At 47.9% G+C, this 13,453-nt stretch overlaps 4 protein-coding genes across 4 annotated transcripts; 2 read left to right on the forward strand and 2 right to left on the reverse strand.

Annotated features, from left to right (window-relative positions):
• Positions 1 to 1,628: 1,628 nt before the first annotated feature.
• Positions 1,629 to 3,071, forward strand: N7455_010871 (uncharacterized protein; the record flags this gene model as incomplete). Its single annotated transcript, XM_040953049.2, has 1 exon — positions 1,629 to 3,071. One exon carries the CDS (start codon positions 1,629 to 1,631, stop codon positions 3,069 to 3,071), a length of 1,443 nt encoding a protein of 480 aa, XP_040816587.2.
• Positions 3,072 to 4,328: 1,257 nt separating this feature from the next.
• N7455_010872 (putative nicotinamide nucleotide transhydrogenase) lies at positions 4,329 to 7,847 on the reverse strand (the record flags this gene model as incomplete). Its single annotated transcript, XM_040952934.2, has 5 exons — positions 4,329 to 4,360; positions 4,422 to 4,496; positions 4,554 to 4,742; positions 4,795 to 7,683; positions 7,754 to 7,847. The coding sequence occupies 5 exons, from the start codon at positions 7,845 to 7,847 to the stop codon at positions 4,329 to 4,331; spliced, it is 3,279 nt and encodes a 1,092-aa protein (XP_040816432.1).
• A 634-nt stretch (positions 7,848 to 8,481) lies between these two features.
• Positions 8,482 to 10,639, reverse strand: N7455_010873 (putative amino acid permease; the record flags this gene model as incomplete). Its single annotated transcript, XM_040953106.2, has 10 exons — positions 8,482 to 8,660; positions 8,714 to 9,116; positions 9,173 to 9,295; positions 9,358 to 9,701; positions 9,752 to 9,872; positions 9,930 to 9,964; positions 10,018 to 10,284; positions 10,342 to 10,390; positions 10,449 to 10,469; positions 10,532 to 10,639. The coding sequence occupies 10 exons, from the start codon at positions 10,637 to 10,639 to the stop codon at positions 8,482 to 8,484; spliced, it is 1,650 nt and encodes a 549-aa protein (XP_040816427.1).
• A 1,156-nt stretch (positions 10,640 to 11,795) lies between these two features.
• N7455_010874 (uncharacterized protein) lies at positions 11,796 to 13,070 on the forward strand (the record flags this gene model as incomplete). Its single annotated transcript, XM_065606535.1, has 5 exons — positions 11,796 to 12,170; positions 12,243 to 12,321; positions 12,393 to 12,501; positions 12,602 to 12,840; positions 12,961 to 13,070. 5 exons carry the CDS (start codon positions 11,796 to 11,798, stop codon positions 13,068 to 13,070), a joined length of 912 nt encoding a protein of 303 aa, XP_065460498.1.
• Between the last annotated feature and the right edge of the window lie 383 nt (positions 13,071 to 13,453).

Here is a 13,453-nt window from a genome sequence, read left to right on the forward strand (position 1 = left end):
TGGTCGGATTTGAAACGCTTTGGATGTGTCAACGGAGTGATGGCGCCGAATCCTTCGAGCGTACGGAGTAGAGACCCACTAAGTACGGAGTATTGGTCAATGCAGGTTAGTTCAAGCAGATGTCAAGAGTTTGACGTGCAGAAAGTGTATGCATAAAAGAATTAGGAATATTGTGTGTCCTTACTGGTGGCGGTACTAGTACGAAGTATCTGTTGTATTACTATCACAGATGATATGATATGATGTCCATGGATATATCTATGGATGACAGGTGAGATAGATTGGAAAATCGCCGAAAGATGGATGTTAGATGTAAGGAGAATACGGAGCAGAAAGTTTTTCATATCTTTTCCCAGCATCTTGGCTGTTTAATCGTCATGATCATTCCAGTCCTTCGGTCCTTCAGTCCTTCAGGAGTGAGTTTGTGGGGGTATAGCCCCTGATTCCTCCCTGAAGAGTAATATACCTCCAACTTCCAACCCCCCCTCAAGGTTAGTAACTCCGAACCCCTGGCAACCTCGGGAGAATTTTGCATGGACGACCCGAACAATACCGAGTCCACCGTTTGAAGCTAAATGGAGACGTTCATAAGTGTGTTTGAGCTATACACGGCCCCACTGATCTCGGACTTGGCAACTCGCTCGACACCTGATGTGATTTGATCACAACTGTTGAACATTTTGGTTGACTCTCCGTTCCGCCCGGTGCCCACTATGGGTTTATTCCAATCTAAACGGTTCATGTTGAGTACTCCGTCTTCCACATGAGGGAATGCTTCCAGGGATGTCTCATTCGTGGGGATATCCCGCTCTTTTTTCGGGAGTATAGTACGGAGTATGCTTTTCCTAGATACTTTTCCTAGATACGAAGGACTCTGAATTTGGCCCTTGATGCATAATTTCAGGCTCTGATATGCATAAATGTCCAATCATTGACGTCGAACAAATCGCGGAGGATTAGGTGCATAGACCTTGAACCAATAGGTTATGGTGATCTATCAGATTGGGCTTGAATACTAAATTTTTCTCTTTTCTCTTTTCTCTTTTCAGGTTTTTAATGTTTTTAATCTATTTCAAGGTTTTAATCTAGTCTTTCCACGATATCCAGTGTAACGCGTTGTTCTCCCCCTGCTGAAACTGGCCAACCCGCCCTATTTTTTTCCCCATGCAAGGGTGAGACACCAATCACGACCCTCGTCAGGGTTCACTTACGCGCTGCGATAAATTTAGTAAAAAAAAGACTAGTAACTAGTAAATTCAGGGTTATTGAACCTTTCCATTTTCTGCCTTTCTACACGTGTACAGGATATGGAGAATGTCCCTGGATGCCTTTTTCTCTTCTCTCCATATATGCATCCCCTGCCCATAGCTCCTTGGTCCCACTACAGTCCACTTCCTTAAAGAGCCCTTTGGTCGCCTGGATTTTTTTGGGATCTCCTTTGCAGCTTGGTACTGGGATATTTGCCAGCGGTTATATCTCCTAGTTTTACCCTATTCTTCGAGGGTACTCTTTTTTTGGTTTTGGATTTCCCTTTTGCTTTGGAACTACCTATACTTTGGAACTGTCTACACTTTGTAGTAGTCACTCTTTTATTCTGTTCTATCTTTTTATCCCCGATATACCACCATATGACTACCGGGAACATGTTTGAACCTACGAACTCGCTGAGCCTACACCGCTTGAGCAGGCATAGCCTCCAAGATCGATACGAGTCAGACGAAGAGGCTGTGTCTGAATCTGATACAGGCCCCCAGGATCTACTTTCCTCGCCTGTAGGATCACAAGCCGGAATCTATGATTCAGATCTCAGTGCCGACGACAACTCTCACGCAGACCCTGATTCTGATCGTGAGGAAACTATTCTGGCTCCGCCAACAGTCAAACGGGCCCGGCCCGTCTCTTCTGCTACGCTCAAGAGAAACAGCGAGGCCACCTTTGACGAAGATACGTATGTCTTTGATCCGGAGGAGCAGTTGGTCCTCGAACTGCCACCCTCAGATTCGCCACAACTGGAATCCAGCACCTTTCTACAGCCATCAGTATATGTCTGGCCAAAACAACCGCCCACCACCTCAAGGTCTCGCTCTACTTCACCTTCATCAGTCTTTTCCGTAGAGGAAGCAGACATTCAGGTTGCAAAGGAAGTGACCATCACGGAGCCCGGAGCTCGTCCCACAGTGATCTTGATCAACGCTCTGGAGTCACGATCAAAGACCTCAAAATCCCGCCCCATCCATTCCCGCTCCCGGGAAAGCAGCCGCAACCGCCCTGCGCTTGTCAGGGCCGACAGCCGTCGACTTACCATGCAACGCTTGTCAGACCCAGCCACCAAGTCACCGCGAGTATCCGAGAAAAGAAGCACCATGAAGCAGGCGCCCAAGACATCTCCAATCCCAACCCTAGAAGAAGAAACACGGTTCGCACCCAGTGCAACCATCAAGCGAGTCTCCGAAATCTCCCCAGTCCACTACTTCCCAGCACCACCACGCACCATCCCAACCCAAGGATACCGAACCCGACCCCAAACCTCAGGTTTCGACAAAGCAATGCCACCACCACTAAGCCTGCGTACCCATCGACCCCCCTCATTGCGCAGTATAAGCAGCAACAGCGTCTCAACCTACACCTCCCGCCCATCAACACCTTTCTCCGCCGAGGACGCCAAAACAAATAATTACATCGACGCGCAACCCTCCCAACACACCAGACCCTGCAGCCCGGCCTCAATCTCCTCGCCATCATCATACATCTCCTCAAAGCGCGTGCCCTCAACATACAGCGTATCAAATATCCTCACCAGCCGCTCGCCACTTATGATGCGTCGCATGACGAGGAAACACTCCGCCTCCAGCGTGAATTCATTGAGTAGTCTGCGCTCAGAGGTCGGCGTTAATGGTCCCTCTTCATCGCAGATCTCTGTCGCTACTCAGCCCGCTCCGCTTCCTAGTGCTGACTGCCATGTCGTGCGCAAGTCTAGTCAGCGTCGTCATACACGCCATGCCAGTGTTTTGCCCAGCGGGAGGGGATTTATGGGATTGAAGCTGGGGAAGAGATCGAATACTAAGGCTTAGATTGGGGTCTTGGTTTTTTACTTTTTTACTTTTTGTTTTTTTTTTTGTTTTTCTAGTACTTAACATATATTGATCTAGTAATGTTTTTATGGGGGATATCTGGGTTTCTTATTCTGGTGTTTTTTTTGGTGTTTTCTGCTTTCTTTTTGATCTCTTTTCCTCACATCTGTTTCTCATCAGCTAATGTATGTCCTTGACTTGGACAAGGTGCAGAATCAGTCGCATTCCGGGATGGTTAATGTCTACTTCAGTGTTTGGCGCATGGTATTTGATTTTGGGAATACTATATACTACAGGGTGTTTTTTTATTCTTTATTATTATTCTGATTAGTTTTAAATTACACAGCTAAATAGCTAAATACAACATAACTATCAAGATATCGCGACATCAATCTTCCTGAAACCATATAAATGAAGACTCCACGATCCCCCACTCCCATTATCCCACCAAACACAACCGATATTTAGCCGGTTTCTTCAGCTCCCTCAAGCCTTCAGATATCTCAATACGAGAAAATCCCCACAACTCAGCTCGGAATGATCTTATCGGATCGTAACACGCCCGCCTCTTTCATATTAGCGCTTCATCCAATTTGTTCGCGCGTACCTTGAACTCATCAGTCCAGTTTCCAATCCAACCCCCGCCGTCGATAAACCTTGCATGTATTACCAGCGTATACGAAGCTTAGCAAGGGGGTATTCGACGGGTTCTTGGCAACATAGACCAGGAGAACCGGTTGAAATTGGGTTGAAATTGGGTTGATGGGCTTGATGTACAAAGTAGGTGAATTTCGCTGCTTGCTATGGAGTACAACTATACGAGCATATATTGTCCACTTCATCTAGAGTGGATTTGTATGATCTACAAGACGGGCCATGTGAAAATTTCGTGTTTGACCCACTGCTCCCCCCCGATTGATCTGAGATTGGGGGGGTTTATTGTCCACTACAGCCCGCTAGGGGGTTCGGCTGGGGACTCCACTATGAACTTCATTAAATGCCAAGTTTGGCATTTACTGGATTGGGAGTGTCTTTTTTTATTTATATTTTTAAGAAAAGGATTGAAAGTGCATTAAATAATTCGACCTACTGGATATAAATAGTAATCCGATGAGAAAATAGCAGTTAACAATGCATCCCGCGTGGGCTTGGAATGGAGCAATGAACCAGCCACTTGGGCACAAGATTGCGCATTAAACAAGGAGCAATTCGAACCTAGCACATAGTCATAGAAGGCCTATAAGTTCTAGTCGAAGTCTACTTCCGCGCCTCTAGGGCAGCTTTGATGGCTGTTGGAAGATAAATTAGCACCATTTCAGTTTATAGATATCCCATCCAAATAACACTTACCATCACAAGAGGTCTTCGCATCGCCGAATAGCATCCGAGTACCGGGCATAAAGAACATGGGGTTGGGAACATCCGCTGTGAAAAATGTTAGATGGGATTCATTTACCAGGAATGACGGAGAAGAAATCATACCATATCCGCTGGACATCCCCCGCTTCATAACTATGACCTCCTTACTCTTCCATGCATGGAGGACAGGCATGCCGGAGATAGCGGAGTCCGGCTCCATGGCGATCGGGTTAACGGTATCGTTAGCGCCGATGACGAGGGTGACATCTGTGTCCGAGAAGTCCTCGTTGATCTCTTCCATCTCCAAGACGACTGTATCGATTGTTAGCGAATACTCCACACCTATCAACCATAAAAAACTCACTATCATATGGCACAGATGCCTCTGCAAGCAACACATTGCATTGACCGGGCATTCGGCCAGCAACAGGGTGAATAGCGAAGCGAACGTTGACGCCACGGGAACGCAGCAAGCCAACAATCTCCGAAAGAGCATACTGGGCCTTGGCAACAGCCATACCATAACCAACCACAATGATGACATTCTCAGCGCCGGATAGAGCTTCCACGGTGTCATCGATGCTGGTTTGCTTGATCTCGCCTTCGATCTTCTTCTGAGTTTGCGCAGCCGGAGTCGAGATTCCACCGAAGAGGACATTCGTCAGCGACCGGTTCATGTTGACGCACATAATGTATGAGAGAATGGAACCGCTGACACCAATCAGGGATCCGACACTGGTGAGAAGTGGATTGTCGAGCATTAGGCCTTCAGCCACGAGAGCGAATCCGGAATAAGCGTTCAACACCGTGATGACGACGGGCATGTCGGCACCGCCGATGGCTGCCGTCGTGGTGTATCCCTTCAGGAAACTGAGCACCGTGCTTGTTCCTAGACAGATAGCTGCGATTGCAGGGCTTCCTGGCGCCAGTGTAATGAACGCACCCATGGTTGCCATGTTACTGCCCAATAGTGTCGAATTGATAACGTGTCGGCCGGGCAGAATCGTCGGCTTAGAAGACATGCGGCCTGCCAGTTTCAAGAAAGCGACGATTGAACCGGTGAAGGTGATACCACCAATCAGAACACCCAAGTACGCTGTCGTCAGGTGCAGAGTTGTGATGTCACCAATATCGGCCAGCACACTTCCAGCACTGGTCAGGACAGCAGCCAATCCGACCACCGAGTGGAGAGCAGCGACAGTTTGGGGAAGACCTGTTGGTGTGATGCGACGGCCGATCAAGCCTCCGACCAAGGCACCTGTTCCAGCAACAGCAGTGAACTGCGTCAGTGTCTCAGGAGAGAAGCCTACTGCAGCGAGTGAGGCCAGAATACCGGAGACTACTCCCAGGATACCGAAAATGTTGCCGCGGCGGGCTGTTAGTTGGGATGCCAGACTAGAGATTGAGCCCATACACAGCATTGTGCTGACGAGATATCCAGCTTGGACCAGACCGGACATGCCAGTGCTGGCAGCCGCGATGAAGCCACCACCAAATACCACGGCGGGGACAGCGTACAGCCATGGGTACTCGGGAGGGTCGGTTGGACGCTTGAACATATCCAGCATGCGCTTCGTGACCACAAAGCCACCGGAGATATTCACGAAAGCCAAAAGCACGGAGGCAGCACCGAAGTATTCTGGGATAGTAGTCGGCACAAAGCCTCCTCCCATGATGAACAGTCCACCAATACCGACCATACCGGAAATGGCGTTCGTGACGCTCATGAGCGGCGAGTGAAGCGCAGGTGCTACACCCCACACAGCACGATAGCCGACCAGTCCAGCAAGTCCGAAGGTCATCATGTTGCCCATAAAGACTGGTCCAGCTGCCTTTCCGAGGGCCAGGGTCGTGCCCATTGCACCTGTGACTGCTGTCACATCGCGTGTTGCCTTTTGCCAGGGCGTCAAAGCGACTTCCTCCTTTGGCGCGACAGCTTGCGCCTCTGGCTTTGGGGTTGGGGGTGGAGCGGGTGGAGCAGCAGGGGGGATTATTTCACCATTTAGAGTCACGATGGAGCCGCGCACAACTTCATCTTTAAAGTCAATCCCAAACGACTTCTCCTGGGGAGCCATGGAGAGAAGGTACTTGATGATATTGTTCGAGTACAGTGTTGAAGACTGGGTAGGGAGACGCGAAGGAAGATCCGTGTAGCCGATGATAGTAACATCCTTGTAGTTGCTCAATTCCCCGGGAATAGTAGCTTCGCAATTTCCACCTGCCTCAGCAGCAAGATCAACGATAACAGAGCCGGGTTTCATAGCAGCAATCATTTCCTTAGTAATGAGCTTCGGTGCAGGTCTGCCTGGGATCAGGGCTGTGGTAATAATGATATCAACGTCTTTAGCTTGCTCCATGAACAGTTTCATTTCAGCTTCGATAAACTCCTTGGACATTTCTTTGGCGTATCCGCCCTGACCAGAACCATCTTCCTGGAAATCAACCTCGACAAACTCGGCGCCTAAAGACTGGACTTGCTCGCGCACAGCAGGACGGGTATCAAAGCCACGAACAATAGCACCCATGCGGCGGGCAGAGGCAATCGCGCTCAACCCAGCTACGCCAGCACCAATAACGAGAACTTTACTCGGAGGAATCTTTCCAGCTGCAGTAACCTGACCAGTCAAGAAGCGACCGAAGTGATTAGAAGCCTCCAGCACCGCCTTGTAACCTGCAATATTGGCCATGGAGCTAAGGGCATCGAAGGTCTGCGCACGAGAGATTCGCGGAATGCGATCCATCGCAAAGGAGGTCACGCCACGAGCCGCGAGTTCCTCGACGAGGGGCTTGTTCTGGAGGGGATAGATGAAAGAGATAACGGTTGAGCCTTTGCGTAAAGCCTGGATTTCATTGAATGGTCCCTCCGATTGCGGGCTGCGAACCTTCAACACAATATCACTCTGAGACCAGACTGCATCCCGGTCGACCATTGTCGCGCCGGCCTTTTCGTAGGCATGGTCCAGTAGCTGAGCGCGTTCGCCTGCACCGCGTTCGACGAGAATACGGGAAACCCCCTTTTTCAACAAAAGGGCAACATTCTGCGGGGTGATTGCCACGCGACGTTCACCAGGAAAGATCTCCAGGGGAACTCCAATGGTCAAGGCTGAGTAGGGGGTGGTAGACACGGGCTCGGAGGGAGGTGACTCAGGGGAGGTTGTAGCGGTTCGTTTGGAAATGGAGGGCCATCGCGGCTGGCAAACGGACAGGCGTTTATTCTGCGACGCGAATGAAGTAACTTGTCGAATATGAGAGGCTAAATAGAGGAAAGTGGTTAGGAAACAGCTCAACTTGGGCATCCGATACCGCAATTTGGAGAAGCTTACTCGACGTCACCGGAATGAAAGATTTCCCTGCGCGAGCAATGGACGCCCCCAAACGCGGCCCTAGGGCTGACCGCAGGGATACTGGAGCACTCATTACGAGTAATCCTGCAAGCTGCACGTCGTTTCGGGTCTTTTTGTCTCATCTAATGCCTATTGGACCCAGGAAGGGGGAGCAGGACCGGGGTACCGCATCCAGTCCGGACTGAAAGGCAGAGAGAAGCAATGCTAAAGAACTTTGGAAACAAAAACCTCAAAGAGCAGAAAACACAATAGAAAGAGAGAAAGAAAGAAGAGAAAGGTGGGGAAATTGAAGTCAAGTCAAAGCACCGATCTCGGCGCAACTTCCAAGCAAAGAGGGGAAGCGGCTATGTACGATTCCTACCTCGTGATGAAACCCCTCGGATATTTGTAATTTATATAAAATAGTCCACTGGTGCCTGTGTACATAGCTTATAGCCTATATTCTGTACTATAGGTAATCTATAGCCTTTTCCCCCGCAAAATCATAAAAACGCGGGGGAGGCGTCGAAGATTGATAAGCCCTGGATTCTCCACATTTACACATTTTAGAAACAACCATAGTATGATAGTATAGCAATCTGAATTAGCTAGAATGAGCTAGAATATTATATGACCCAAGTCCGAAACCCATCTATTGCAATCTCTAAGGCATTTTTATGCCTGGAACCAGGAGCTGGTAGCCAGTTACACTTCCACATTCCTCCACATCATCGACCAGTGCTCGATTCACCATGGTCAGTAGAGCCAACTTCCTCCACAGTCTCAGCAGCACCCTTACTATCAATGAAGTGGGTGATGCGATCGCGAGGAAGCCAAGCACTCTCAGGCATCATGAAGTAGGAGATCAATGCCAAGATAGTGACTCCAGCCATGATAATGGGGGCATCTATCCAGGAAGTTAGCGAGAAGAAAAACCTATGAGAAAATGAATGAACTTACAATTCAAGTTCTCGCCAGTTACTGGGAACACGTAGGGCGAGAACAGGATAGCGACGACCCAGCCATTCCAGAAGACACCAATGAACTGGAACGGCTTACTCAAGCGACCGAGACTCCACTGGGGTTTCGGGAACCGCGTCGGGGTGCACAGAAGTCGACCCAAACAGATTAGACCGTATGCAGCAGCGCTGGGGACACCGGCTGCCGAGACAAGGGAAGTGAAAGCCGTGGCGGATGGAAGAAGGGTGCAAGTGACCAGGGCGGCGACAGCCCAGACAACAATCACTGCGTTCCGTGGCTGACCGTTGTTTACACGGGAAACCCAACCGGAGAAGGGAAGTACACCATCACGGGCGACGGCGAAGACAAGGCGAGAGGCGGCGATGATAGCAATTGCGGTGTTCTGGAAAACAAAGTCAGCTATGAGATATCCCTGCACACAAACAGATGATAACTCACCAGCCATAGAGCGAAGATGCAAATGATGTTCATGACGATATGGCCGCCCTTGCCTAGGACAACAGCGTAAAGAGGCACAAAGGGTTGGGGCGAGCCGAAGCCCATAAGTGTGTCGGCATCAGGCTAAAGAAGAACCAGGTCAGAAATTCGAACTTCGGGATTCATAGAGATCAAAAAAGACGAACCGCGCAGAACAAGAAGAGAATAATCGTAGCCAAACCACCGAATCCACTGGCAACGGTACTCCAGAAGATACCACGAGCAGCAGTGACAGAGGCATTCTTGGTTTCTTCCGCAACGTGACCTGAGGCATCGAATCCAATCAGAATACCAGCGGTAGCAAGATAAGAAAGACACCAGTTCCAGCCAGCAGGGGCTCCGGTACCATTGTACGTGGTCATAAAGGCCTCGTGGGTGGTACGGAATCCCCACGTTTGAGCGGTGCCAATGGGCAGCCAGATAAGGTTCATGAAAAAGTCGAGCATGACGACTGCAGAAGATCCCCAGAAGACATATCTGAAATAGCGAGCTAAAATGCCGTCAGAGGTAGTTGAATCCAGGTTACACGTTTGTACATACGAGGCAAAAAGTTCAACAGGGCGGCCAGAGCAAGCAAGATCTCAGTGCAGATCCACTGGACTGCGCGAAATTTGACACTGCTTGAGTCTGACGGGAAATCGAGGTTGAACACAGTTATTTCCTAAATGCGACATGTCAGTCGAGAATCCCGCGCAAATCAAGAAAGAAGAGAACATACCGAAAGCATATAGTTCGCCGCAGCCTGGGTGTTGCCTATAAATCCAATTAGCACCATACAAGTCTTGGGGGTTAGATATACAACATACTTGCACAGAAGGTCGTCCAAGCCGTTGTACTCCACCAGGCGACGACAAAGCCAAGGAGTCGGCCAAATCGAGGGCCACCAGCTTCGGCGGCCCACAGGTAGATTGACCCAGCGGATGGAGAAGCCGAACAAACCTCAGCGATGACAGCAGCGGTAATGAAGGTGAACACCATGGTTACTAGGTAACTAGTCCAATAGGCCAGGTTTCCACCGGCGGCAATACCAGTGCTGAAAGTCACGCGAACACCACCGACAAAGTAAAGAGCAGCTCGAGGAAAAGTCAGTACGAACGCGCCCCCAAAATGGTAAACAGCGAAAAGCTTACCGAATGTCGTTGAGAAATTCTCGAACAAGGTGTATGTCCGATGAAGAACCTGTTTCGTGACTCAGTTGCCGATCACATATCATCTTAATCTATACAATTCGACCTACCGGCTTATAGCCCATGGTCCGCTAGAATATTACATGTTAGTTGATTTGAGATTTACTAAAACAGACTGGATTGCACCACTTACCAGCAAGGCGGCATCATCCTGATTCTTGAGCTCGGCCCGATCAACTTCACCCTCACCTTGATTGGTGAGGGGGTCGGCGGAACCAGCGACAGGGTCGTGAGAAGCCATGACAGATATACAGAAAGAAAGAATGGTGAAGTTGCGAAGTCAGAAAATTTGATTGACTTTTGTAAGGTTAGTCCCGCGGTCCAAACGTTCCCTAAATGATCCACCGGGAATATTAGGCCCCACAGAATTAAGTGGATGTGATTTGATGTGATCGGATGACTATCACTACCTACATAGTATGACTTTTTTAATAATTTACTTATATATAAGAATCTTACGATGTTTCTTGATATTCCCTAAGGAGTAATAAATTGTCCGGGTAAGGATCACGTCGTCTAAATTTTTCTTTTTTAAGTTGATTAGCTTTCGGGAAAAGGGTCCAGAATATAAGCTCGGAGTGCGCTCGGAGCTGTCTGATCCGTAAAATTTAGTTGTTTATTATATAAATATGCACTCCAGGCCTCGAATATTTGAAACAGACAGACAGAATAAAGATTGGAGTAGTTCTTGCTATAATCTCCGTACACAATTTGCTTCTGTTGCACGGACTAGAAGTCCAAGGTCGCCGAATTGGGTATTTGTTCGGTTCATGGCAGATGCTCCACCCCTGGCCGGCCAAGACTACTAGCTTACCCTGCGAGATGACTATACATAATGTTGGCAATCATATTTCGACATTCTCTTTCGGCCCTTTAGATATGTAGATACAAATCCATTGCCCTATGCTATTTCCCCTTCAACCCGGGGGTCATAGTTATTAAACTGGTTCTTCGTCCGGTATAGTCTAACTAGCTGGGGTACACATTAAGGCCATTGGTACTTTTGTTATAAAAAAAATATTTAATATTATTGAAGGGCCCAGCCACAGTGAGTCATTTTACACGACAACTTAGGTAGGCTGCACACAATTTTGACTCACTCCGTGATAATTCAGTCACGTACGAACTGGTCTATTACTATTTGCGAGTAGTAACTAGAAGTAGTTCAATATACAGAATCCTATAAAATGGCTTCAAACCAGGTGTTAACTGGAGGTACATAATCTATTCTCTTTCCGTCGACAGCCTAAGGCTCCGGTTCTCTGCCTATGTAGGCAGGATCTCATGATAACTTCTTTTTCTCTTCCTTGCGATTTGGTCCGGATATATACTTGTTTATCCCTCCTTCTTCCTTCTTTGCCACATTCCTTTTGTTCGAAACTTCTGCTAGCGCGTCTATGGATATTGAAACCAAGTTGAAATATCTCCAGTGGCAAACCAATTACACTCATACTAAACCATATCGAATCGCCCAATTCGGTCGCAAAAGGAAGAGCAATGGCCAAAAGAAGCCACACAATCTAGTTTTCCGGGAAGGGGACGCTGTCGAGACCATCAGAGATATCAGAGGAACAACAGAAGCAGAAGGAAACCAGAGATTCACCCTTGAGATCAATGGCTTTGTGTATTCGAGGTACCCACCGCCTTTATTCACAAACCCAAAGGATTTTGGCGATCCAGATCATATTCAAGATATATTTTTACCGGAATGTGAGGCGATATTGAGGAATGAGATCGAGGGAGTCGATCAGGTCTTTATTTTCGATTGGAAAGTGAGTACTAAAGAACTTGGAAATCGAGACTTGATCTATCGAGACTTACCTTTCACCTTCTGCGTGTAATAGATAAGGAAGAAGAAAAGCGCAAAAGAGCAGCGAAAGAGGAACGATAATCTATTGAGCTTTGCGCGACAAGTGCATGTAGGTAAGTCGAACCGAATATCCAAAATGCATGAGACCGATTCACCATATATCAATACTAAACCCCCTCCCAAGACACTTTACTCACCAAGAACGAACCCGGAACCTCTATGATAGAGCGTATTCGCAATCATCTCCCCGAAGAAGCCCACCACCTTCTCTCCGGTCGAGTACAAATGATAAAGTAAGTGTGAAGAATGGAGACTGACTTCTCCCCTTCAAAAGCTCTGTATAATATATACTTTTAATAGCTTGCTTGGTCTTCTCTAACGTGAAAATTTTAGCATGTGGCGCCCAATTAATGGACCTGTCGAAGATCAACCTCTTGCTGTGTGTGATGGGAGAACTGTCGACACATCTAAATTGGTCGAAACGGATATGACCCGCGGTGACTATACAGGCACGCTGATTTATCCACTTTATGAGCCAGGAAATATTCGCCAATGGTACTATTTGAGCAGACAAGGTGTTGAAGATGTACTGCTGTTTAAGAGTTTTGACTCGAAAACGGGTAGTGTGAAACGTGAGTGATATTACAACCCTGAATGCCATATTCTATCCCACAATTCATTCGAATATGCGAAGACGGGAAATGAGAGCAGTACGATCCTAACAACGCATATTTTGTGTTTTTGTGTTATAGATACCCCCCACACATCATTCACACTACCGGATACCCCGGACGATGTATGCCCGAGGATCAGTGTTGAGGTCAGGGCTCTAGTGTTTACGCGCTCGACGGAAAGTGCTTAGTTGCTACTTTGCATTTTCTAGGTTATTGATCCCAAACAACGACTACAAACCCCTGCTATAGCCATGCAATATAGCTATAGCAGGGGAAGAAGTATTAAGATATAGGGTTGGTTTCCAATATACCCTGCTGACTTTAATCATGGGGGAGACTTGCTATTGGAGCTGATGCTACATTAAGATGGAAAAGTTGATATTGGAAGGGTAAACGGTTGGCATTATAGATCTAAGTAGGAGAAAGGAATGACAAGACAGTATCAAGAGACAAGAGACAACAAAAGGAAAGACCCTTCAAGAGTGTCCCCAGAAAAAATCTTCAGACAACAGAGAGTTATCTCTGTGGGAAGCACAAAAAAATTGGCTCAAAGAGAACTTTGAGCACGTAG

The sequence above is a fragment of the Penicillium solitum genome, assembly GCF_028829755.1.
Source record: "Penicillium solitum strain IBT 25940 chromosome Unknown utg000008l_segment0_segment0, whole genome shotgun sequence".
Taxonomy (NCBI): Eukaryota; Fungi; Ascomycota; class Eurotiomycetes; order Eurotiales; family Aspergillaceae; genus Penicillium; species Penicillium solitum.